This window comes from Carcharhinus amblyrhynchos, chromosome 26 (genome assembly GCF_965287045.1).
Source record: "Carcharhinus amblyrhynchos chromosome 26, sCarAmb.v2.hapA, whole genome shotgun sequence".
Lineage (NCBI taxonomy): Eukaryota > Metazoa > Chordata > Chondrichthyes > Carcharhiniformes > Carcharhinidae > Carcharhinus > Carcharhinus amblyrhynchos.
This window is the reverse complement of record NC_137349.1, coordinates 19,288,521-19,316,458: the sequence shown is the minus strand read 5'-3', so window position 1 is coordinate 19,316,458 and position 27,938 is coordinate 19,288,521. Positions and strand designations below refer to the sequence as shown.

General features: G+C 40.1%; 1 protein-coding gene across 2 annotated transcripts in view; it reads left to right on the top strand.

Annotated features, from left to right (window-relative positions):
- ap3d1 (adaptor related protein complex 3 subunit delta 1) overlaps positions 1-27,938 on the top strand; it is a 96,976-nt gene that overhangs the window by 10,686 nt on the left and 58,352 nt on the right. For both annotated transcript variants that reach the window (XM_080213237.1, XM_080213236.1), the window contains exons 2-7: positions 21,153-21,248; positions 21,986-22,066; positions 25,418-25,498; positions 25,630-25,737; positions 25,837-25,966; positions 26,608-26,747. In XM_080213237.1, coding sequence (XP_080069363.1) covers positions 21,153-21,248; positions 21,986-22,066; positions 25,418-25,498; positions 25,630-25,737; positions 25,837-25,966; positions 26,608-26,747 — 636 coding nt within the window. The remainder of the gene's footprint in view (positions 1-21,152; positions 21,249-21,985; positions 22,067-25,417; positions 25,499-25,629; positions 25,738-25,836; positions 25,967-26,607; positions 26,748-27,938) is intronic.

Sequence of the window (27,938 nt, the reverse complement as noted above, 5' to 3'; positions counted from 1 at the left end):
ATATTAATATTATAGTGATTCAAGGTACTTTTTGTGGTAAAAAGGAAAAATACCAGCTCTGGGTTTCACAATTGAGTTAACCCTCATTGCATATAATCAACCATACTGTGTCTGGGAAATTGTTCAATAAAGGTTGTAAGAATCCCTCCAGCAATGATAGGCCAGTCGCTTTAACATCAGTGGTGGGCAAGCTTCTAGAAACAATTGAGGATGCAATTACAAGTCATGTGGAAAAATGTGGATTGATTTGGAAGAGCCAGCATGGATTTCTAAAGGGTGAATTATGTCTAACTTGCTGAAGATTTCTGAGGAGATGACGGTCAATTAGGACAATGCTGTTGGTGTGGTGTACATGAACTTCCAGAAGGCATTCGATACAGTGCTACACAACAGACTTGTGAACAAAGTTGTATAACTCATGGGATGAAAGGGACAGTAGCAACGTGGATGCAAAACTGGGTGAATAATAGGAAGTACAGAACAATAATGGAGGATGCTTTGTAGTGGTGTTCACAAAGGGACGGTATCGGGACTCTTGCGTTATCTGATGTGATTTGGATCTTGATGTGCAGGAGTTAATTTCAAAGTGTGTAGATGGCTGGGAGGGATTGTAAACTGTAAAGAAGACCTTGCGGAACTTTAAAAGGACATAAGCAAGTTTGTTGGATAGATGGAAGATGACTATAGGATCCTTTGTATGGTTTGCATCAGTTAAAAGACTTCATTTTAAGATATTTCTGCCAATGTAACTAACTTTGCTAAGCTTTAAAGCTAACTTAACCACTTTTTAAAACTCAGATGGGAATGCTGGGATGAACTTGGAAAGTTGACTGCATGCTTTGAAAGTAATCCTGCAAGGTAAACAGGTTTTTCTCATAAGCTAAAACTTTCATGGCCGCGCAGCTGCAGTTGTTTATGAAAGTTAGGGAGGCAGTTTGTCCATCTATCCAACAAACTTGTCTATGTCCTTTTGAAGTTCCACAAGGTCGTCTTTACAATTTACAGTCCCTCCCAGCCATCTGCAAACTTTGAAATTCAATAACACAGATTGCAAATAACATACTGCGCATTTGTGTGTGTTTTAAGTTCAGCGTTCAATCTTGTTTTTGAGTTGAGTATTCAAGATTAGCACAGGGGGCTGGCAGTGAAGAAGCCTGTTTCTCCAAGTTAACTTTTTTCTTTTTCACTTCTGTAGTTTTAATTTAAAATTTTATTCAATAAAGAAAATCATTTTTAAAAATTGTACCTAGTGCTGCCCGTGCCCATTCTAAGGGATGAATGGAGCCTACAATGACATTCAATGCAGAGAAGAGAGGTGATGCATTTTGCTTGGAAGAATGTGGAGAGACGATGTAAGATTAAAGCTAAAATTCTCAAGGGGTGTAGGTGTAAAGAGACCTGGGTATAAATGCAAATAGATCACTGAAGGTGGCAGGGCAGGTGGAGAAAGTAGTTAACAAAGCATTTAGTATTCTGAGCTTTATTAATAGGGGCATAGAGTAGGAAGATTATGCCAAACCTATGCAAGACACTAGTTAGGCCTCAACTGGAATATTGTGCACAGTTCTGGGTATCACACGAAAGGAAAGGTATGAATGCATTGGAGTGAATCTAGAAGAGGTTTACAAAAGTTTGTTCCAGGAATGAGAAAAGTGAGATGTGGCCATGATGAATGATGGTGCAATCATGTTTTAGCACCATGTGCAGCAGGTATCTTTTTAGAAAATTTTAAAATCTGCAGCAGTGTAGTCAGTGGCTTTCTTTTAACAAATTCTGTCATGGAAAGCACGAATGTCATGCAGGTCTTTTGAGGCAGTAACTTTTCATTAACGCAAGTATTACTGATCATCTTTTTTCTTTAACTTTTCTGTCTTGTCCAAGATCTGCTAATTTTCCAATAAAAGATGGGCTTTATAAACTGTATTGGGTAAGGAAATGAATTTTTCTCCTGAAGGTATATTAAGAAAAGATAAGTGGCTGAATAGTATGTCTGGAGAAAATCGTGTGACCTTATCTGAGAAAATTAGATTCCTGCCTGTTGATATCTAAGTTTACTTTGTATTGAGTTTTACATTACAGTTGATTGAATTCTTAAACGGATGAGAATAACCTTGAATTTCTGAATACGCCTTTATCTTTCTTTTAGGAATTGGGCTAGTTAATTCATCTTGCATGTTGATGTGAGAAAAATCAATTTTGTTGTATTTTTCTTGGATGAAATCCATTTCCTAGCTATTTGTATGGATAGACACCATAACGGCAGGACTCCATTTCAATACATTGTATCTCTTTTGGATGGACAGATTCTTGTCTCTGCTCAAATGACTCCTTGATGGCATTATCACAACTAGGGTCCTAGCACGGGGGGGGATGGTTAGAGTGAACTTGCACCTCTGGCACTTGGCACGTTGCTGCTCCATTTTATAGGCAATGAGCGGGTCCTTGAAATCATACAGACTCAACTTCCAAAACAGAACTCGTGAAAGACCCTAGCAAAACTGCTACCAATATGGAATAGAAACAGAAAATGCTGCAAAACTCCAATCTGGCAGCATCTGTGGAGAAATAAAGTTAATGTTTCAAGTCCAAAACGACTCAACTTCAGAACTGCAACACCATTGGTGCCAGACAAGAGTAATTTTGGACTCACGTTAACTCTATTTCTCTCTCCATACGTGCCTTCAGACTTGTCATGTTTTTCCAGCAGCTTGTTTCATATTTCCAGCACCCATTTTGCTTTTATGCCATCAACATGGGTTAGTTTCTTTATGGGGCTGTGAGATGGAGCCTTTTTACCTGGAGGGCAAAAACGGAATCAACGGTACAGGCAAGACTTAATGGCTATTTTCGTATTGGGTGTAGAGGGAATTTGTGTTACTTTCATGTTACATTGAAGAAAAAATATTATTTGTATTGACATAACTTTGTATTGTCTTGGAGGGAGTAGAAATCAAATGTTTGGTTCTCAAACTTGTAACATAATGTAAGTTTTAATTTGTGAAAATCTGTTGCAAGCCTTTCACTTTTTGCTTCCCAATTTTTTTAGATGCTGGAATTGTAATCTAAATTAGTTGGCTGGTTTGTCAATAACTGTGCAGAAATTATTTAAAAATAGTCCCGATAAGAGACTTACAATGTGTTGTAACTACATTTTAATTCAATAATTCATTTGATAAGTTTGCATTGTTCAATTTTTCACTAATCTTTTTTCAAATCGGCATGTGGTATTAAAAGTTGAATTTCAGTAGCATGAAGCCCCATTAGAGGTTCCTTTTTTGCATAGATAAATGGAAACCTGTTACAGATAATATTTAATGAAAATAAGGAAAAGGCAATATCACAATTCTGTGGAAGATTTGAGTACTCTCTTTGGATTCTATTTAGACCAACAGTGATTAATTTTTCAGGGCAATTTTTAAAATGTATGTCAACATGCAATAGCGTTGTGCTAGTGCAAGTAGGTAAACAAATGAATATTGTTGTGTGGATAATTACATTAAAAGATCCATTTGGAAATCTTCAATCTTTGTCTTTTTCTTCCTGTTGTGTTCTTATTGAAATGCTGCCACTGAAGCGATTCTTTAAGTTCCTGCAAGAATGAAATCTGGATGTTCGATTACATTGCAGTAATCCAATTTGAGCACTGGGGTTTATATTGTAATAAATCACATGCAGTTTGCTTATTCCTCCAGGATATTTTGCTCTTGCATGGTGAATTGTATAATTATTCACTTTGTTGCTTTGTGGGTCAAGAAATATTTTTACTTCTGAACATTATTCTGTGGGTATTGTTTTAAGCAATTTGGGTCATCTAAATCATCAGAATCACAATTGGTGACACCCTTTTTGGCTGGCTGAATAAATTGCTTTGCTCAGCACCTAGCAATACTTCCTGAATGCAGTATCCTTTGCTCTCCCTCCCTGCACCCACCAGGAGTGCATCAGGCATATCCTTGTTGCATATATATCTGCAAATATTACAACATTTGCAACACAGCATGTACTCTTTTTTTTGGCACACAAGTTCTATCACACAATTAATAGAAATCATCCTGTTTTTTAGTCAAATGTTAATTTTGAGACAGGTTAATCTTGCCATTGCTTGAGTTGTAATAAATGTCTGAAACATGACCTAGCTTCCATTTGAAAAGACATCATGGGTGGTTCACACTGTGTCTCTGAATTTCACAAGGGTTTAAATGCCATGGTTACGCCTCCATGCCACTGCAACATGAACTCTTCTGTTGTCTTAGCTCATGCTAATGTTACTGTAGTATCAGATTCCTTTCACAGCGATAGTTGTGTGAGAGATTTGAAGTAATTTTGTAGCTTAATTTTGAAAGTTGGTCTCATATTTGACCATCCATCAACATGAATGAAAGCTCCATGAAGTAAAAGAGGAAGGGAAATGCTCACTTGACTGGTTTAAGCTGGAGCCAACATTATTGGGTCATTTATCTGGAAGTATTTTTGCAATGCTGCTTCTGTTTTGTGGTTTGATATGATGAGCTGTTCATCAAACTTTAAACTTTGGGATGGTGGAGTGCACGGGGATCTTGTTTTTCAAGATTAATAGTAATTTATTTTCTCTTGCTAATGTAGTTAAAATGTTTGGCTGGAGTAATCAGAACTGAAACTATTTCAAAGGCACAAGTTTTAGATTCTGTGTAATTTGCCTTGAGGGAAATGGGGTGTCAAAATTGTCCACGTATAACAAAGAATTCGACTTGTATAATTTAAAAATTTTGATCAAGTTGTTCGTAGCCATGCGTAGACTGGTGGAAACCTAACACTTGCAATGGAAAAGATCATCAAAATGCTGCGTTGGACACAGACCGGGAGTTGAAGTGCTGGTGTATCAAGTTTCAGGTGTCACAACTTGTAACAGGGTGGGTGCTTTGTGCTGCCATTGTAGGATTGGTGTGCAGCTAGAATTGCCCCAATTTAAGGGAATGCAAAGATTGTTTTGGCTTAAAGCTGATTATTGCTACTGAAACAAGTTCTGCGTAGTTTAGAGTGCACACAGTAAGAAGTCTGACAACACCAGGTTTAAGTCCAACCGATTTATTTGATTGTTCGATTATTTGATTTACTATCAAATAAATCGGTTGGACTTAAACCTGGTGTTGTCAGACTTCTTACTGTGTTTACCCCAGTCCAACGCCAGCATCTCCACATCGTAGTTTAGAGTGCCACAGGGAAGAGTTGTGTGTTAACCATTGGCTTCAGTAGCTTACCAGGCCCAGCTTGGTTCTAGTGAATTGGAGGGAGGCTTAAAAACATAAGAAAAAGATACAGGAACAGGCCATTCAGCCCATTGTGCCTGTTCCGTCATTCACACAAATCATGGCTGATCTACGTCGATGACATAAGAACATATGTACAAAGCGTGCAGGAAGGTTTTTTGACTCAGTATGTAGATAGGCCAACTAGAGGTGAGGCTATATTGGATTTGGTGCTGGGAAATGAGCCAGACCAGGTGCTAGACTTGGAAGTTGGTGTGCATTTTGGTGATAGTGACCACAATTCGGTTACGTTCACCTTAGTGATGGAAAGGGATAGGCATGAACCTCGGGTCAGTAGTTTTAGCTGGGGGAAGGGTAATTATGAGGCTATTAGGAGAGAATTAGGAAGCATAGGTTGGACTAGGAGATTACAGGGACTGGGAACGTCCGAAATGTGGAGTTTTTTCAAGGAGCAGCTACTGCGAGTCCGTGATAGGTATGTCCCTGTCAGGCAAGGAGGAATTGGTAGGGCTAGGGAACCGTGGTGCACTGAAAAAGTTGATTCGTTGGTTAAAAAGAAAAAGGAGGCTTATGTTCGGATGAGACTTGAGGGCTCAGGTAGTGCACTAGAAAGCTTTAGATTGGCTAGGAGGGAGTTGAAGAGTGAGTTAAGAAGGGCTAAAAGAGGACATGAGAAGACTTTGGCTGATAGGATTAAGGAGAATCCTAAGGCGTTCTATAGGTATGTCAAGAACAGAAGGTTGGTTAGGGCAAGATTAGGGCCAGTTACAGACAGCAGAGGGAAGTTGTGTGTGGAACCGGAAGAGATTGGAGAGGCATTGAACCAATATTTCTCTTCGGTGTTCACGCAGGGGGACATGAATATAGCTGAGGAGGACACTGGGTTGCAGGGGAGTAAAATAGACAGTATTGCAGTTGATAAGGAGGATGTGCTGGATATTCTTGAGGGTTTGAAAATAGATAAGTCCCCTGGTCTGGATGGGATTTACCCTAGGATTCTCTGGGAGGCAAGAGAGGTGATTGCAGAACCTCTGGCTCTGACCTTCAGGTCGTCGTTGGCCTCCGGTATAGTACCAGAAGATTGGAGGATAGCGAATGTTGTCCCATTGTTTAAGAAGGGGAACAGAGACTTCCCCGGGAATTATAGACCGGTGAGTCTTACTTCTGTTGTGGGCAAGGTTTTAGAAAAAATTATTAGGGATAGGATTTATAGTTATTTGGAGAGTAATGAATTGATTGGAGATAGTCAGCATGGTTTTGTAGCGGGTAGGTCGTGCCTTACTAACCTTATTGAGTTTTTTCAGAAAGTGACCAAAGAGGTGGATGGGGGTAAGGCAGTTGACGTGGTATATATGGATTTTAGTAAGGCGTTTGATAAGGTTCACCATGGTAGGCTTCTGCAGAAAATGCAGATGTATGGGATTGAGGGTAATCTAGGAAATTGGATCAGGAATTGGCTAGCAGATAGGAGACAGAGGGTGGTGGTTGATGGTAAATATTCGTCATGGAGTTTGGTTACGAGTGGTGTGCCTCAGGGATCTGTTTTGGGGCCACTGCTGTTTGTAATTTTTATTAATGATCTGGATGAGGGTATAGTTGGGTGGATTAGTAAATTTGCTGATGACACCAAAGTCGGAGGTGTGGTAGATTGTGAGGAAGGGTGTCATAGTTTGCAGGGAGACTTAGGTTGCAGAGCTGGGCTGAGAGGTGGCGGATGGTGTTTAATGCGGAGAAGTGTGAGGTAATTCACTTCGGTAGGAATAACAGATGTGTCGTGTATAGGGCTAACAGGAGGACTTTGAATAGTGTGGATGAACAGAGGGATCTAGGTGTATGTGTACATAGATCCCTGAAAGTTGGGAATCAAGTAGATAAGGTTGTTAAGAAGGCATACGGTGTCTTGGCGTTTATTGGTAGGGGGATTGAATTTAGGAGTCGCAGCGTCATGTTGCAACTGTACACAACTCTGGTGCGGCCGCACTTGGAGTACTGTGTGCAGTTCTGGTCCCCACATTACAGGAAGGACGTGGAGGCTTTGGAGAGGGTGCAGAGGAGGTTTACCAAGATGTTGCCTGGTATGGAGGGGAGGTCCTATGAGGAGAGACTGAGGGATTTGGGGTTGTTTTCGCTAGAAAGAAGGCGGCTAAGAGGGGATCTTATTGAAACATATAAGATGATTAGAGGTTTAGATAGGGTGGATAGTGATAGCCTTTTTCCTCGGATGGAGAAAGCTAGCACGAGGGGGCATGGCTTTAAATTAAGGGGGGGTAGTTATAGGACGGATGTCAGGGGTAGGTTCTTTACCCAGAGGGTGGTGAGGGATTGGAATGCCCTGCCTGCTGCAGTTGTAAATGCGCCTAGTTTGGGGGCGTTTAAGAGATCCGTGGATAGGTTTATGGACAAAAAGGGATTGGTTTAGGTTAGTGGGTCATTGTTTTTTAACTGGTCGGCGCAACATCGTGGGCCGAAGGGCCTGTTCTGTGCTGTAATGTTCTATGTTCTATAAGAAATAGGAGCAGGAGTAGGCCTTTGAGCCTGCCCCACCATTCAATAAGATCATGGCTGATCTGAAGTGGATCAGTTCCACTTTCCTGCTCTCTCCCCATAACCCTTAATTCCCTTGTCTGTCAAAAACCTATCTACCTGTGACTTAAATATATTTAGCGAGGTAGCCTCCACCACTTCAACATCTTCTTGCACTATTCCCCAATGCCTTCAAATTCCAAACATCTGTCGATCCCTTTTTAACATGTGCAATGATTGAGCCTCTATGCCCCCTCCACCTCCTTTGGGGCTGAGAATTCCAAAGATTCATCATTTATTTGCATCTCAGTTCTAAATGACCTACCCCTCATTCTGTGACTGCAGTGTTCCCTGGATCTAGCTTTTAACCCCCACCCTGCCAAATCAAGCCAGGGGAAATGGTCTTCCTATATCTATACTGTTGAGCCCTATATAAAAAATTGTATGTTTGCATGAGATCACCTCTCACTCTGAAGAATAGAGTCTCTTTGAAGGACAGTCACGCCGTCCCAGGAATCAGCCTGGTGAATCTTACCTGTCCTCTCTCTATGGAAAGTATATTCTTCCTTGGATAATGTTGACAAAACTCTGCACAACACTCCAAGTGCCCTCTCATCAAGACTCTAAAATTGTAGCAAGACCTCTTGAATTCTGGCCTCCAAAACCTCTTGCGATAAAGGTTTACATGGTTTCATTTATTTGAGGAAGGGGGCGAATGGAAGATGATAACTATTAGTGACTTTCAATTTAGTTTGAGGAATTAAGTGGCCAGGGTGGTAATGAGAACATCCCTCTTGATTATATATCTCAGACTTCACAAAAAGTCCCTCACAGAAAGCAAATAGGATTATAGCAATATATTTAGCTTGAATAAAGAAGTGGTTTTAAAAAAAAATGTTGAGTAAATCTGAATGGGGATACTTGAGTTGTTCCCTAAGCTTCTGTATTAGTGTCATTACTGATCATTCTTTATATTCATAGTTTAGATGAAAATATTCATGCTTTCATTACTAAATTTGCTCATGCCGCATACCTTGGTGTAGGTATAAAGACTAAGACCAAAGCATTAGGCCTATTTAGTAAGGAAATGGGTTCCAATAAGGCAGAATAAAGGCCAAATGTGCAGATGCTGGAATCTGAAACAAAAACAGAAAATGCTAGAAAATCTCAGCAGGTATGACATCATCTGTGGAGAGAGAATAGAGCCAACGTTTTGAATCTGGATGACCCTTTGTCAGAGCAGAATGTGTAACAATGATGCTTTGTGTTAGGAAACTTCAGCATGTGTGCCTTGCCCAGGTTACTGATTTAAAACTGATGAGCCAATAAGTTGTATAAAGGAACTCACTAAAAGTAAAAGACTATGGAAGAAACAGGTTGTAAGTTGACATGGGTGTGTGTATTATGAGGTGCATGTATAGAAAGATAGTGGGATTTGTTACAATGCACACACCATTCAGTACAAAACAAATAATGCTGTTGAGTCCTGTGTTCAGTTTTGGTCCCTGCATGTACTGAAGCAAGAGAGTGCAGAGAGGGGCAATAATAATACCTAGTCTTGGTTATAATGCTAGCCCTAATGTTTAATCGTTTACTTTTGAGAAAGCAAGCTTGGAAGGTACATGACTCAAGGTTTTCAAATAATGAAATGATTGAATCCATTCTGATTTAATGTGGTACTTTTGTATTGGGAAAAGCAAATACGTTTTTTGTTACTTGTTCATGGGATGTGGGTGTTTGCTGACAAAGCCAGTACTTATTGTCCATCTTTAATTGCCCTCAAGGTGATGGTGAACTGCCTTAATGACAGCTGTAGTCTTTGTGGTGTGATTACACCCACAGGCTGTTAGGCAGGGAATTGTGTAGCTAAACTTTCAAGATCAGTGTCAACAAAACACTGCTCCTCCTGTCAATGCAAGTTAGCCACTGATACTTGTCTGCGCATGAGCAGAAACGCAATGATATCATTCCACTGTGTCCTGATATGTTCCTGAGACATTGGCTGTAATTCTCTGGCCATTCATGTCCTACTGTCAGCAAGAATGGAAAATTTGGTGCTGAGCCAAATCTCTCTTCACTGCAGCAAGACAGGAGAATCCAAACTGGGGTCAGGGTCAGAGAATCCAGCCCATTATTTCCTGTTGTAAAAGTTCATTTTATCACCTTTTTCATGACGTTAAACTCAATATGTATTAGATTGACTTGTGCAACTGTACGTAGAAAGCAATGCGTAGGCCCATTTAATGCTATAAGGCAGGATTTTACAGCCTCACTCATGCAAGTGGAAATTCCCACCTGAGTTTTACTGATATTACCGTTGTCCGCCCCTTGCCCACTCCAATTCCATCACTGGCGAGCTGGTAGAATTTTTTTTGTATTGCTTCACATAATTTGTAGATCCCTGGCTAGCAACTCAATGTTGATACAAATGTTTGTCTTCAGTTTTTTTCACTTTCCATTCTTTTCCATTGAAGACAACAATAGGATCCCATACTTTCTTTCCTTTCCAGAGAAATTTCTTCCATTGCTACAAAAATACTTTGAACCTGTACAGGTTGGGCCATGGCTTATTTTGTCACTCTCACAATGACATAGTGGAGTAAAACACCACAACTGCACTGGCCAGTATTGGCAACAAATGCAGTCCAGAAAAGTATTAATTGACCTATTGGAGGAATAGAGAATGATTGGAAATTGAGAAATTGTCATCGTTTGAAAAGGAACTCCATAAGATTCCTGAGCAGAGAATATTTGATAGTAACCTGAAGCCCTGTCTGCCTGCAAGTAGATGTCAAGGATCCCATGACATTATTTCAAAGGAGAGCAATATCCATTGACCTTGGGTGGGAATTTCCACTCGTGGTCGAGTGAGGTTGTAAAAACTTGCCCTATAGCTTTAAATGGGGCTGTGCTTTGACTTGTGCAACTGTACACGGAAAGCAGTCTAATACATGTACATTCAGTGTGATGAAAAAGGTGATAAAATGAACTTATACAGACTTCCCCCTGATATCCTGGCCAAATTTTATCCCTCTGGCCAATTTTTATCTCTGTCTACGCTCCAAAACAGTCAGTCTGGTCACTATCATTGCTGTTTGTGGTTGTTTGTTGTGTGCAAATTGAGTGCCATATTTTCTAGATTGTAATAGTGACTACATTTTAAAATATATTTGATTAATTGTGAAGCGCTTTGGGATGTCCTCAGTTTGTGCAGTGTGCCGAATAATGCAAGCCTTTATTTTTCTTTAAAATTATGAAGATAACTGGTGGTATGGTTTATATCAAACATTAGAAATGATAATTCAGTTGCAAAAAATCTAAGTCTAAATTTGATTTTACACTGAAGTCTAAAATTCGAAGTTCATTTTTACAGTGAAAAAAGAATTAGCCAAAAAGTTTAATTAAGCAATGTAAACAACCCATGAAATTGGAGTTTAACGCTAAAGTATTTGAATTAAACCATTTTGAGTTTTTATCTGAAGAATCTTAATCTTTTCTCTTAAACTATTAAAATGGTAATTCTGGATTTTCTCAATAATATATCTTTCCTCTTTGTATCCAGCCCTATAGCAAAATTCTTAAAGATAATGAGGTTGCCCCTTACTGGGAAGCATAGTCGCAGTTATACAGTGCGAGGACAAACATCTTTTGTTGGTAAATGTTTCATATGTGTTCCTGCTGGTATTGCTTGATATGTAATGACGATCTGCCCAAGGGCAGGTCCTCAGCTCATTTTCTCCACACCTCATGGTTCTTTGCTTTCCCTCTCCATTTGTTCGAAAGAGGCATCCATTTTAAATGAGTAAACGATGAGGGAAAGAGTTGGTTTCCTATTGACTTTGTCATTTGTCAAGCCCTCTCCCTGAAGGATCTTCTGTCTGTAAGCAAACGCTGCCTCTCAAGGTTTCATTTTTCCATCATCAGTGCTTAAAGTTCACTGGTTTCACCATTTTTTGGTGGCTCATAATCCTGATCGTGGGAACATTATCTGAACCTGATGTGTGTCTCAATGCCGCTGGGGCTCCCATGACCTTTCTTGATTCCTTAATCAACCTTTTGCTTGAAACACAATTAATACATAAGAAAATATTGGTTTTCAATCAATCAATATCAAATTTGCCTTACAAAGAGAGTCAAAATTAATTGGAATGTTCATTTTATTTCCTTGAGAAAGAAAGTTTGTGAATTCACATCAATGCTTGTTAGACAGGGCTTACGTAAGAGTGCACTGAGGCAGTTTACAGATGGAAAAGTTAGAATGAAGAGGCATGATTTAATGGTCTCGTTGACTGGGCCAGAGATGATCAAAGCAGCTTTAAATTTATGGTAATTGCCAATGTAGGATAGCAACATTATCTGTTCTATATGTAGCATGGTTATTTTGGATCAATTTATAAAGCCTCAACAGACTTGGGAAGGAAAAATGAAAAGTATGGAGTAGCACTTGCAGTAAAATCTATAAGGGGCAGCACAAAATAATATGTAAAATCTACTGAACTTCACATTTAGTCCAAACTTCAATAATTCTTCCAAAATGTTACAGTCCATTTGTATGGACCTCCCATCATTTATCCATTGGACACTTTTTCCCCTTTCGATCTATAGTATACCTTTTGCTGGCAGTTAATCAATTCAGTTGAATTGCTATCAGCATCCTGGGATTTGCCATTGACCAGAAACTGAACTGGACCAGCCATATAAATACCGTGGCGAAATTCTTAAAATGCATCTGGGAAAGCTTTTCACACCAATACATCCTACAAGAGAGGGGGAAGTACTGGGCCTAATTTTAGGGAATGAAGCTGGGCAAGTGGTAGAAGTTTCAGTGGGGGAGCATTTTGGTGACAGTGACCATAGCTCAGCTTAAGCTAGTTATAGAACATAAGAACATAAGAAATAGGAGCAGGAGTAGGCCATCTAGCCCTTCGAGCCTGCCCTGCCATTCAATAAGATCATGGCTGATCTGTTGTGGCTCGGTTCCACTTTCCCGCCCTCTCCCCATAACCCTTAATCACCTCTCTTATCAAAAACCCATCAACCCGCGTCTTAAAAATATTTAGCGAGGCAGCCTCCACCACTTCAACGGGCAGAGAATTCCAGAGATTCACCACCCTTTGAGTGAAGAAGTTCCTCCTCAACTCTGTTCTAAACCGCCCCCCCTTTATCTTGAGGCTGTGCCCCCTAGTCCTACTGTCTTTTTTGAGCGGGAAGAGTCTGTCCACCTCTATCCTATCCATCCCATTCATCATCTTATATGTCTCAATGAGATCTCCCCTCATTCTTCTAAACTCTAACAAGTACAAGCCTAGTTTATTCAGCCTCTCCTCATAGCTCAACCCCCTCAACTCCGGTATCAGCCTAGTAAACCTCCTCTGCACTCCCTCCAAGGCCAAAATATCTTTGCGCAGGTGCGGCGCCCAAAACTGCACACAGTACTCCAGCTGCGGCCTCACCAATGCCCTATACAGCTGCAGCAAGACCTCCTACTTTTATATTCAATCCCCCTCGCTATGAAGGCCAGCATCCCATTCGCCTTCCTGACCACCTGCTGCACCTGCCAGCTGAGCTTTTGCGACTCATGCACAAGGACCCCGAGGTCCCTCTGCACCGTCGCCTGCTGCAGTTTTTCGCCACGTAAGTAATAATCCTTCCTACCATTATTCCTACCAAAGTGGACCACCTCACACTTGCCAACATTAAATTCCATTTGCCATTTCCTGGCCCATTCGCCCAGCCTATCTAGATCCTTCTGCAGACTCTCCACACCCTCCGCACAATTTGCCTTTCCACCAATCTTGGTGTCATCAGCAAATTTCGACACCCTACACTCGGTTCCCTCCTCCAGATCATCTATATAAATGGTAAAAAGCTGAGGCCCCAGCACCGACCCCTGGGGCACTCCACTAGTCACCATCCGCCAATCCGAATAGCACCCGTTGACCCCCACTCTCTGCCTCCTATTTGACAACCAATCCTCTATCCACGCTAACACCCTACCCCCAACTCCATGTCCCCCGACCTTCTGCAATAACCTCTTGTGAGGTACTTTGTCAAACGCCTTCTGAAAATCCAGAAAGACCACATCCACCGGCTCTCCTCTATCCACTGCCCTAGACACATCCTCATAGAACTCCAGTAAATTTGTCAGACACGACTTCCCTTTAATGAAACTGTGCTGCATCTGCTCTATCAAGCAATTCCCTTCAAGATGCCTCGCAATTTCCCCCTTAATGACGGATTCTAACATTTTACCTACCACAGACGTTAAACTAACCGGCCTATAATTCCCCGCCTTTTGCCTGGCACCCTTCTTAAACAACGGCGTAACATTAGCCGTTTTCCAATCTTCCGGCACTTCCCTGGAATCCAGCGACGTCTGGAAAATAACCAAAGAGACAAAGATGGGCTGCAAATAAAGGTTCTGAATTGGGGGAGGGCAATTTTAATAAGATGACAGGATCTGGGCAAAGTTAATTGGGAGCAGCTACTTGTTGGAAAATGTACATCAGAGCAGTCATTCAAGAAGGTAACAGAGAGTACAGAGCCAGCATGTTCATGTGAAAGTGAAGGGTAAGAGCAACATGTCCGGAGAACCATGGATGTCAAGGGATATCTAAGGAAAAAGTGGGAAGCTTATGGCAGATACCAAGGGCTCAAAACAGCAGAACCCAAAAGGAAAAAAGTGCAGAGGGTTACTTAAAAATGAAATTAGGGGAGTGAAGAAGAGGCATGAAAAAAGCGCCAGCAGGTAAAATAAAGGGAAATAAAAATATGTTTTTATAAGTATGTTACTTATGAGGAGGATGACCATGAAAAACTAGGGTCTATTTGAGACCAATGTGGTAATTGTGGAGCTGGAAGGTGAGGTTTTAAATGAGTGCTTTGTTCTTCTCCATTGTGAACATAGATGCAATGTCAGTATAGAAATCAGGAAAAGGCATTGTGATTTACTTGAACAATTTAACATTGGAAAGGATGAGATATTAATGGTTTTAACAAGCCTAAAAGTGGATAAATCCCAGACCCAGATGAGATGCCAGACTGTTGTTCGAGGTGGGGGGAGGTGATTGCAGTGACAGTAATTTTCAAGTCTTCTCTGGCTAGAGGAGAGGTAAACACAGTAAGAAGTCTCACAACACCAGGTTAAAGTCCAACCGGTTTATTTGATAGTAAACCCACAAGCTTTAGGAAACACTGTTCCTTCGTCAGGTGTGTGGAAAGTTCTGATCAGAGAAGAGCATATAAAGGCACACGGTTTACAGAATACTGATGAGAATGCAAGTCTTTACAGCTAACCTGCTATTCAAGTCTTAAAGATGTGGACAGTGTGAGTGGAGATAGCATTATGCATAGGTAAAGAGATGTGTATTGTCTCCAGACAGGACGGTAAGTGAGATGTTGCGAGTTCAGACAAGTCGTGGGGGTTACAGTGCGACATGAACCCAAGATCCCGGCTGAGGCCATCCTCGTGTGCAGAACTTGGCTATCAATCTCTGCTCAACGACTCTGCGCTGTCGTATGTCGTGAAGGCTGCCTTGGAGATGCTTACCCGAAGATCAGAGGCCGAATGCCTGTGACCGCTGAAGTGTTCGCCAACAGGAAGGGAACAGCTTTGCCTGGTGATTGTTGAGCGATGTTCATTCATCCATCGTCGTAACATCTGCATGGTCTCCCCAATATACCATGCTTCACGACATCCTTTCCTGCAGCGTATTAGGTAGACAATGTTGGCCGAGTTGCAAGAGTGTGTACTGTGTACCTGGTGGGTGGTTCTCACGTGAGAAGCTATGTACCACATCATGACAGAGAAGAGGTGCCAGAGGATTGGACAACAGCTAATCTGGTGCGATTATTCAGGAAGACAAATAGGGAAGAATTAGCAGTGTGATAAATAGGAGCCAAAGCTTTAGACTACATAATATAAATTGGCTAGTTAAATGGGCGGAACTTTGGTAAATGGAACTTAACTCTGAAAAGTGTGTAACCAGGACTAACAAGGCAAGGGAATATACAATGGTCAAACCCTAGGGAGTAAAAAGGATCAAAGGAACCTTGGTGAGCATGCCCATAGAATTCCGAAGACAGTAGGACAGGTAGGTAAGCTGGATAATAAGGCATTTGAGATAGTTGCCTTTAACCAAGGCATTGCTATAAGAGTAAGGAGATGATGGAGCTATATAAAACACTGGTTAGGCCACAACTGGAGTATCGTGTGCAGTTCTGATTGCCACACAAAAGGAAGGAAGTGATTGCACTTAAGTGCAGAAGAGATTTGCCAGGGTGTTACCTGGGCTGGAGCATTTCTGCTAACAGAAGAAACTGGAAGACTGAGTTTTTTTTCTTTGAGCAGATAAGGTTGAGGGAGATCTTGACTGAGGTGTATAAAATTGAGGGGCATCGATATGGTGGATAGGAAGGAACATTCCCCTTAGCAGAGGGGGCCTAGATTTAAGCTTAGGGGCAGAAAGTTTATAGGAGATGTGAGGAAAAACTTCTTCACCCAGAGAGTGGTGGGAATCTGGAACTCACGGGTGGCACAGTGGTTAGCACTGCTGCCTCACAGTGCCAGTGACCCAGGTTCAATTCCGGCCTTGGGTGACTTTGTGTAGAGTTTGTACGTTCTGCGTAGGCCTTTGTCGGTTTCTTCCCACGGTCCAAAGATGTGCAGGTTAATTTGATTGTCCATGCTAAATTGCCATCGAGGGGATTTTCACAGTGACTTCATTGCAATGTTGATGCGAGCCTACTTGTGACACTAATAAATAAACTAAACTTTTGTATCCCATGATATGTGGGTTTAGGGGGATTAGCAAGTAAATGTGGAGTTACAGGGTTAGGGCCTGGGTAGGATGCTCTTTTGGAGAGTTGATGCAGATTTGGTGGGCTGAATGGCTCCCTTCTATGTTGTAGGGATTTTGATTCTCACAGCCTGAAAGGTTGGTAGAGGTGGGAACCCTTGAACGTTTAAAAAGTATTTAGATGAGCACTTAATGCCATAACATACAAAGCTATGTACCAAATGCGGGAAAATAGAATTAGAGTAGACGGGTGCTTGATGGCTGGCACAGACACAATGGTCTGAGGGTCCTCCTTCTGTGCTAATAAACTCTATGACCTTAAGAGCAGGTCAGAGACTGGGAATCCTGCTGCAAGTGACTGACTTCCTGATTCGCCAAAGCCTGTCCGTCATCTACAAGGCACAAGTCAAATGTGATGCAGTACTCTCCATTTGTGTGGATGAGTGCGTCTTCCAAAACTCGTGACTGCCACCAGCTCAAAGGTCAGCAGATGGGGAACAAGACCACCTGCAAGTTCTCCACCAAGCCACACACCACCTGGCTTAGAACTATATCATTGTTCATTCACCATTGTTGGGGTCAAAAATCCTGGAACTCCCTTCCTGACAGTGCTGTGGGTATATCTATACCACGTAGATTGTAGCGATTCAAGAAGATGGCTCGTCACCATTTCCTCGTGCAATTGGGCTTGGGCAACAACAGTGACATTCTCATGCTGGGAAATAATTTTTTGAAACCTAAATGACCTGCAGTAGACTTCCTTTGATTAAGCTAAAAGCACATGTTAATAATGTTGAGGTTTTTTTTTAAGTTCGGGGATGACTCTCATAAATAGATGTTTTCAAAAAAAGCATTAAGCCTCTTCGATTCTGGTGACTATGTTAAAGTCCTTGCACCTGAGGCTCCTGTCTGAATCATGCATGCGTACAAATGTGGGTCATATCCTATTGCATAGATAGAACTTCAGAACCATCTTTTCCAATTTTAAAAACTTACGGATCAGAAGCCCTCCTGTAGCTTTTTTATTTAATACACTTTTATCTGTGGAGTCCAGTCATGCAGGATCCTGGGCTTTCATCTTCTGTGTTCCTGACATCATCTCCTGCCATTGATAACTTGCCTTTGCTGACAGTTGGCCTCTGGGACCCAATATTATGTTGTCTGGAATCTATTGAACTACATCTGGATGTCCACTTGCCTTCTCCTAGTTAAATCAAGTCCAGCCATTAAAATGGTCTATCCTTGCACTGACAGTTGAACTTAATTACAACGTACTGCCCAAACTGAATATTTTTAAGTTGCCTACTCAAAACAATCATCTTAGTGACTGTTGGAAACTTTGAGTCTACAACAGATGGTGTCTGGGTGCGATATTATTGTTCACGTCTGGAAGTGGGCATAGCAGTCCCTATGAACTAGAGAGTTTATCACTTAGGTTTCAGCTAATATCATTAGAGTTAGAACCAAAAGAATAAGGCTTCTGTGTGACCTGGATGCTGTGATTTTTAGTAAGTAGCCAGTAAATTTCTTTGCTTTCTCTGAGATTGATGAGCACACTAGTGACGTGAGGCCAATTGCTATCAAAAAAATTAACTTGCGTCCAGGTTATAAATGCACAGAATAATTTTCAGTTAAGTACATTCAATTTCAAATGTTCTTATTTAATGCAAATATAAAAACAGGACTCTACCTTTTTGAAATTTAAGTGTATTTACTTGCTTTACAAATCTCTGAATTAATTGACACTATCTTGGGAAACAAGTCGCATTGTCGTAGTGGTATAGTCACTGGACCAGTAATCCAGAGACTCAGCTAGATGCTCTGGGTCTGTATCCCAAATTCAATTTTAAAAAGTCTGATAAGTCTACTGATGACCATAGAATTATTGTCAGTTGTTGTAAAACTCACCTGGTTCACTAATGTCCTTTAGGGAAGGCAATCTGCCATCCTAGCCTAATCTGGCCTACATATGACACTAGATCCGCAGCAATGTGGTTGACTCTGAAATACCTTCTAAAATGGCCAAGGAAGTTTAAAGGCAATTAGAGACGGGCAATGATTGTTGGTCAAGCCAGCAATGCCTACATCCCATGAATGAATTAAAAAACATTTTGTCTCACTTGCTATTTTAGTGTTAAACTGATCAGGTATAGAAATGCACCTTTGTAAGATACTTGGTCAAATTTATTCTAACCATCCCTTCAAGCGGCTCTCACTTTCGCAGCCTCCTTTACCATTCAACCTGCTGATAACGTAATATAAAATAAGACTAAACTGAATCTCTGTATTCGCGTCTCTGAGCCCTTGTCTAGAACTTTTAAATGTAATTGGAGTTTGGAAGAATTTTCACATGCAGAAAGTAAAAATAGGGTGAAAACCTAATTACTTAAGGATTTGCTGTAAAAGTTCTCAATATAAAACGTAAAACTTGCTTAGCTTGTGATATAAGTAATTCCCTTCATATCTCCTAGAATTTTCAAGAAATTCACACAAATTGCTATGTAAATGCAAATTGTTATTTTAGATATTTTTTGCATATTTATGGTCCATAGAACATAGCAAAATTTGAGGAAGAAGTCTATTTGAAATTGTAATTGACATTTGTCGGCAAATGTGCAGAAAGAAATGGTGTTGGAAGAAGACAGCGCGCTAGCTCAAATGCAAATACCCCTCTAATCTTCAAATATTGAAGTAATTTTCAATGTGTGGCATTTAACTTTGTTTCGATAAAGCTGTTCATGGAAATAATTTATTACCCCCATTGCTACCTAAACAGCTTGTTTTAAATCTGATGAATCATCTTGTGCGTGAGGTAATTTAGACATAGTGTACAGCAGCAATGGAGTCGTAAAAGTTTTAGATTTTCACCATGCATGAAGGAAAGGTCCTCAACAATAAAAGTGCATTCAGGTGACAAAATCAGGAGGGAAGGGTGTGGTCTTTGTTCTTAGTGACTACGTATTCGGATACAGTGTGAAAGTGAAAATTCCAAAATGAGGAATCCTACTTTACAGAGAAATATCACCCACAGGAAACTTCTTTGTAGCAATAACTTTCACAATTTTTATTTTTTGAAAGCATTTCCAAATGTAAATACATTCAACGTAGTAGTCCCTTGCATTCATTTTTATGGTAGTTTACCAGTTTTAGATTTTATTCTCTATCCATGCACCCAGCCTCCTGTATATGATCCACTCTGCGTTTATTCCCTTAGTGATGGACATCTGACGGGCAAGTGTGTCAGAAGTTACCAGTACACAGTTCAGTTTGATGTCTCAGCCTGTGCCCGCCCTTGTTTCAACTGAAATCAAAAGATGAAGAATTACAATCCAGAAGTTGATGGGCTGGATTGCCTTTTTTTCAAATAAGGTGCCCTTTAAGGTGCAAGTTCTAAGTAAAATTTGAATTATGTAAACTAGACAAAATGTAATTAAATGGTGATATTTCACCCACTGAGACATCTTCCCTTTTTTTAAGCAAGGGCCTTGTAGGGCAGAAGGAGGATAAAGGAAGGTGGGGTGAGGTCATAAAAGCACTTAAAAATGGTAATGACAATTTTAAAGTTGAGGTCTTTCTTGATTTAGATGCCATTGTAGATTAGTGAGCACAGGTTGGTGGGTGCGTGAGACTCAGAACAAGAAAGAACAGAATTTTGGATAATCCTGACTTGATGAAGGATACAACGTGGGTAGACAGGTCAGAAGGGGGTGGATGAGAGTGAGCTCAGGCAGGAACATGGTCGGGTGATGTTAAAAAGGTGGAAATAAACAACCGTAGTGGTGGTGGGGATAAGTGGTAAGCAGCTCATTTCTGGGACAAGTATGACTCAAGGTTGCGGACGTACTGTTGCAGCCTCGGATTGTTGCCTGGCAGAGGAATTGAATCAGTAGCTCAGAAGTGTTGTAGCCGTCAACGATTTCAGTCTTACTGGTATTTAGTAGTTGGAAAATTCTTATCCAGTTTTGGATGTCAGATAAGTAGTCTGATAATTTGGTGACAGTGGAAGAACTGGACCTCATTGACTAAAATATATTTCACTTGCAGGTTACCTTAAGAGTGCTGTTAAACGTTTATGACAGTGACTTTGGTAATCAGTGGCTGCTATATTCTGTCAGTTATTTCATTATGCTGTTCCTCAATGTTATGTTTTAAACATTTCATTTTAGTTTGGTCTCCTGTCCCTTTTCCAGGGAAGGCAGTTGGGATGTTTAGTTGTGCACTGCTGCTGAGTCAAAATCCTGGAACTCCCTAACAGCACTGTGGGTGTATTTATGGCACATGGACTCCAGCAGTTCAAGAAGACACCTTACCATCACCGTCTCAAGGGCAATTGAAGATGGGAAATGAATGCTGGCTTAACCAGCGAAGCCCACATCCCAAGAATGAGTTTTTAAAAACTTGTACTGCACTAGCATATTGGATCAATTTTTTCTCCTGATGTTGGTTGATGCAAATAAATTATTTTACAACCTGCGCTCCTAAAATGATCACAACTGTTGTTTTCATTGTGAATTTTAAAAATAATGTACGTTAAGCAGTTAAACCAAGCTTTTGATGTTTGCTGATGTTTTTTAATTGCTTTCAGGCCAAGTACATTTCTCAATGTATTGATGAAATAAAACAGGAGCTGAAGCAGGATAATATTGCAGTCAAGGCCAATGCAGTCATCAAACTTGCATATGTAAGTGTATTATTGTCATACTTGAGAAATATCCGATTTAAATACAATTAAATGAACTGAGAGCATGGTAAATATACATTTGCTCAGTTAAATTCAATGCATCTTGAATAAATGTCTTTTGTTAGTGTATATGTTTGTGTGCAACTTGTAATAATATTTTGTTTTCCGTGTCCTTCATTTCTTGTTGTTAAGGTGCAAGTAACATAATCCATTAATAATTGAACTTGTTCTCTTAACCACAATCCCCCATTTGCCAAGTACTAAATATTAGCGAAGCATGTACTGTCATCTTCTGGTTTCATGAAGTACAATTTGCTTTGCACCATCACTGTAATTATAGCATAGTGCATAGCATAAATGACCTACATTTTGGACTCCAATGTGATAAGGCAGCAGAATGGAGGAGGGAGTCTTGATTTGTTTTGCTTTTGAGGCAGATCAGGCCTTGACACCAGATTTAGACTGAACAAGTTTAATTTTGATGTAAAGCTGACATCATTACTAAACTTGTAGCCTGAGTGTATATTGAGAGCTAGGATTTGGCACAGGAGCCTTGTTGGCAGTCTATTTTTCGGTCTAGTTTTTCATTTTTAATAAAAACATTCTGTGGGGGAAACTAAAATAAATGAAATATATTAAAAATAATCTCTTGTTGTTTCCTCAGTGGTTTAAACCTATCTTTAAAAAAGTAACAATGGTTGTACAGTTCTGTGATACTTTATTTTTTTTCCCCACAGCTGCAGATGCTGGGTTATGATATCAGCTGGGCTGCCTTCAACATTATAGAAGTAATGAGTTCGTCTAAGTTTACATTCAAGGTATATTTATTTTTTGAACCTCTACAATGCTTTGATATCCAACTCTGCAATGTGTGTAATATGGTTATACAAATTGCCAATTACACAACTAGGAACTACCAGAATGTTTTATTAGCATATTTTTTGCTTGGAATTTAATTGGAGATTTAGTAACGATGGCAAATAGTGAAATTTGTGTTCTTTGTAAAATGTGTTTCAACTTTCTTTGCTCGCATATCTCATTGTGTGCAATTGGAAAAGAATCTTTGGGAGAGACGGTTCATTGCCACTCCCTTACTCAAAGTCCAATTAGCTGAAGCTTGCCATGCTTATTAATTATGGCCAGTTTTGTGGCCAAGGCTGGCTTCCAGCGCAGTGTTTTTAAATCAATATGAAGGATTATCAAACCCCAACTTGTGCTTGAAGTTCCTTGATCATTTGAACTGGTTTAGGCAAATTTAGGAAAATTGTGCTGCTAACTTGTATAATAGAAACTGTACCTCAATATGGCTAATTTACTCAAGTTTTGCCTAATGCATGTTCTCAGTTTTCATTAAGTCTGTATTTCTTTGCCATTATTTAAAATTAAGCATCCATCATGATGCCCCTGGCTGTGTCTGCGGTTTTGGCCTGATCTTTGCCTGCCTCTGCTGTTGTGGTGCCTGCAGCCTTGGCTGGACCCCCTCGTATGTCCCAGTGCCAGCTTGCAGCCCAGACCCCCTCTCAATCTAAAGGATCAAAATATAGAAAGTAGTAGAGCAGTAGAGAAAAAAAGACTGAAAAAGAGGAGAGGAAGAAAAGAATGAGACAGAAGGGAAGGAGGTGAGAAAGATAGCGAGACTAGACAGTCACTATGTTAACTGGTCCATGACTGCAGGCTAAATCAAACCTCATTTCCAATTATAACTAAGCAATAAGAATCCAAAAATACAGCAAAGAAGCAAGAGAACAAGCATCCAGAAGGGAGTGGGGCAGAAAATGGTTGTGTGAATGGACAAAGGTAATGAAGTGACTGTTGGATCACATTATCTTGCTTCATTTCAATGTGAATGCTAACCTTTTATCCCACATTGATGTATTTTTACCTATTTGTCCGACTGTTCCTTGCCGTAAGTAGTCATTCCAGTCTATAATGATATTGACTCCTGGTTATTAACTGTATCTGTTTTATCCCCATCCTACCTTATTCTGATTAATAACTAATTAGTTATAATTGCAAAACCCAGCGCTCCCCTATTCCACTGCTTTGGGACTCCTTTCCTAAAGGGATGAGACTCTTTGCTTGTCTGAGTTCCTTTTGGTACCTAATATGAAGCTCCACTTGCATCACCCAAGCTCCCCAATACTTAAAAGTTCTAATAACTTTGTCCAGTTCCCTGCCTCCTGCCAAAAAATCATGAATATGATGGGGAATGTGTTAACATTCAAGAATAGTTTTGCACAGGTAGAAATATAGTACTATTAACATAATCACATTCCCATAAGTGTTTTACGAAAGTGTTAAACAAAGTTTGACATTACGTCACATGATAAGATATTAGGGCAGATGGCCAAAAGTTTGGTCAAAGCCGAGGTTTTAAGGAGCCTGCTACAGCAGGAAAGGAATGGAAAGTTTTAGCAAGGAATTCAAGAGCTTAGTCCTTGTCAGCTGAAAGCACATCCAGTGATGGTGGAACAGTTAAAATCAGGGATGTTTAAAGGTCAGAATCGGATATGTACTGAAATCTTAAAGGGCATAGGGCTGGAGGAATTAGAAACTGGGATTGATGAATCCATTAGTTGGAAAAGAGGATGAGAATTTTAATATCGATGTGTGGCTTACCTGGAGGCCAACATAGGACATTGAGTACAACGGTGAATGGGACTTGGTGGTTGAGGAATGTGGTTCATGTGGAGGATAAACACTAAAGAATTGATTAACCAAACAGCCTGTTGCCACTATTTCAGTATTGATCCTGGTAATCAATATTATATATGATTTACTTTACCCCACCTTCCCCCAGTGTTAACTGAAGAGATCATAGAATAATAGAATCCCTACAATGCAGAAGGAGGCCATTCAGTCCATCAAGTCAGCATCGACCGCAGCCCCACCCAGGCCCTATTCCCGCAACCCCCCACGTTTACTCTGCTAATCCCCTAATACTAGGGTTAATTTAGCATAGCCAATCAACCTTACCTGCACATCTTTGGACTGTGGGAGGAAACCAGAGCATCTGGAGGAAACCCACACAGACATGGGGCAAATGTACAAACTCCACACAGATAGTGACCCGAGGCTGCAATTGAACCCAGGTCCCTGGCACTGAGGCAGCGGTGCTAACCATAATCCAGCGTGCCACTCCCAAAGATAAGTGGGTATTTATTGTAAACCTCTACTCCGTTTATTCGTGACTTGTTAGAATATGGGAACTGGGAATTTAACTTGTGTATTCAAATGTTTTAGTTTTTATATTCAAAACAATATTTGCTGTCTATTATTCAATATTTCTTTATATCGCAGAGTAATACATTTTGCATTACATCAGTTATGCTGCTGCAACAGGAAGAATATGACTCCAATTGGCAGACCTCAATCTTGTTCACTGTTTGAAACCCCAGTAAAATAATTGCCACTGCACCAGTTAGCAACTCCCCAGTCACGTTAAAACTGCAATTTGGGTGCTTGGTGTCATGGTACTCTGTTTAATAAAGGGCAATGTAGTGAAATGGGCCTTGGTGCTGCTTTCATGAGCCCTGCTGGAAATAGAATCTGTATATTTATAAAATATGGTCTTGTGGTCTTAAATGTTCACTAATTATTAAGTTTAAAAATGCCAATGTTGATTTGCACATCAAAGTTCTGCCCAGTACCCAAATATTTTCAACTAGACCTGAGGCTAGAGTTTCCCCACGCATTCATAATTATGAACTGTGCTGCTTCCTGGCAATTGAATTTCCCATTTTCATTCAACTTGAATCTGTGCCCATAGTAGCACAGCACAGTAGGTAATGGCTCAATACTGGGTTTATTTTAGTTAATCTGCCCGTGGGATAGCAGATCTTCCAGAAGAAATTTACACGTGCGCAACTTTTAAAAAAAATTTCCTAACGGAAAAATATTTTGGTCAGCAGGATTAGTAACATTAACAAGTTGACTCTGATCATTCTGTGTGTTGCTCCTCTTTGGAGGCCTATTTCAGATGGATGTCTTTTTTCTTGGAAGGAATTCATATTTGATGCTGATCTTCTAAGCTAATATAAACAGATGGAAAAAGAGTTAATTGATGATTTGAACTTGGGTATCGCTGAAAAATGCTGGTTTATACTGTGGTTAAGCACACTGAAATCTTTACCGATTGTGATTCTCTTAATTGTTTTTCCTTATTGCAGAGAATAGGATATCTGGCTGCCTCTCAGTGTTTTTATGAAGGGACTGATGTGATCATGTTGACAACTAATCAGATTCGTAAGGTAAATTGAGAGTTGATGTATTTTAAGTTTTGAAAATTATCACTCTGGTGCAAAATCAAAATAAAACTGTACCTTTTTTGTTTGATCATGTCATTGTTAATTGTAATAAAAAGTTTTTACTGTGTACACAGGATCTCAGCAGCCCAAATCAGTATGATACTGGAGTTGCTTTGACTGGTTTATCATGTTTTGTTACCCCAGATCTTGCCAGGGATTTGGCAAATGACATTATGACACTGGTGAGTTATTTGAAACTTGCATGCAATTGATAGGAATTCCTTGTTGGATATCTGTAGTTACACTTGTACGCTAACAGTATGCACTACCTTGGTCCACAGATGTCTCATACAAAGCCTTACATTAGAAAGAAAGCTGTGCTTATTATGTACAAGGTATTCCTTAAATATCCAGAATCACTACGACCTGCCTTTCCACGTCTTAAAGAAAAGCTGGAGGATCCAGATTCTGGTGAGTTTATTATCTTTTTCACAGGGCACGATACCAGAGTGCCAAGGAAATTGTGCAAATTATTTTGAGGTTTTTCCATCATGTTGCAATATTTCACATTCCAACAGTGTAGATAAAGAAATTCATAGCAATATAATTGTACTGTGAAATTTTAAAATCGCTGGAACAGTATTTTAATACTCCATTGTATCAGCAGCCATTTAATAAAATGCTAGAGAAGACAGATCTGAACTGTGTCTGAAGGAATGTACTGATTCTATTTTAGTTCCAACCTTTCTGGAACAGAAGCTTAGTTCATAAAATTTCTTTCATTCTACTCAAGATGGATGAAATTTGAGAGTCATTCCCATTAATCAGCAGCACTACCCCAGTTATGCAATGCTTGTCATAGTCCACCAGTGTTATTGGCGTATGGAAGTAATTTTTCGCATCACTCTAGTTTTAAGTATTTTAAATGTCTCAACTGATACTTCATTATTCCATTTTTATATTTAAAAAAGATGAATTTTGCACAAAACACAAACTATTGTGGAGCATATCTCATGGGAGAGGTTAAAGGTGATCCAAATCACAACTGGCCACAATTGAAATTGTTGCTTGCAGTGATCACTTTGTATATCATTATCTCTTTTGTCATGTAGGTGTTCAGTCTGCTGCCGTGAATGTTATCTGTGAACTTGCCCGCCGCAATCCGAAGAATTACCTCTCTCTTGCTCCGTTGTTCTTCAAGCTAATGACATCGTCAACTAATAACTGGGTCCTCATTAAAATAATCAAACTGGTAAGTCTCAATGTTTTAGGAAAAAGATTAAGAAAAATAGTAAGGAAAGCTGCAGCCTACTTTGGACTGCTATGTTTGTGATGAAATACAGTTGGGCTTGACCATATTTTAGAACAAGGAAAAGTACAGCACAGGATGATGCCCTAACTAAACTGAAAAAAAATCTCTTCTGCCCTTACTCGGACCGTATCCCTCTATTCCCTCTCAATTCATGTACCCATCCAGATGCCTCTTAAATTTTGTAATGTGCCTGCTTCCATCACCTCTGGCAGTGCATCCTAGGCACCCACCAGTTTCTGCATGAAAAACTTCACCCGCACATCTCCCTTAAACTTCACGCCGCCGTGCCCCCCCCCCCCCCCCCCCCCCCCCCCCAATCTTGAAGCTGTGCCCCCTTGTAATTGACACATCGATGCTGGGAAAAAGCCTGTAACACTCCATGCCTCTCATAATGTTGTAGACCTCTCTCAGGTCTCCCTCAGCCTCTGTCATTTCAGTGAAAACAATCCTAGTTTGTTCAACCTCTCCTCATTGTCAATATCCCCCAGACAAGGCAATATCTTGGTGAACCACCTTTGCACTCTCTCCAAAGTTTCCACATCTTTGTGATAGTGTGGTGACCAGAACTGCGTACAATACTCCAGCACTTTGACTGTTAAATGATGGTTTTGATGCAAGAAAAATGTAAACATGGATTAGGCCTACTATATTGAGCTTGTGACTGCATCCTGTAATGTATTAATTCCACAATTGAGGCAGTAATAGAAAATCCGTTAGTTTTTACTGAGTCATTTGCAATTTAATTTTTGTGTATTGTGCTTGTTAAACTTCTGGATTTAAATGCAGAAATTATTTTATTATTCACGATAATACTAGACGAAGTTGGAAGTCACCCTTTTTGTAGACTTAACAGTCAACTATTTAAATGATAATTTGATGCTGGAAGTTTTTCTAAAACTACATTTTTAAAGTTTTGCAATTTAATGAAATGCAAGATCAAATTAATCTGGACAAGAAAAGATAATGTGAGTTTGAGACTGGTTTTGCATCAGAGTAGAATATATAGAAGGCTTGCATTCCTGATGTTTTACTTAGCACGCACAGATTGTATGCAACTTCAAGAAAGACAGACCGACTTGCATTCATGTAGTGTTTTCCACAACTACCGGAGGTCTCCAAACACTTCCTAGC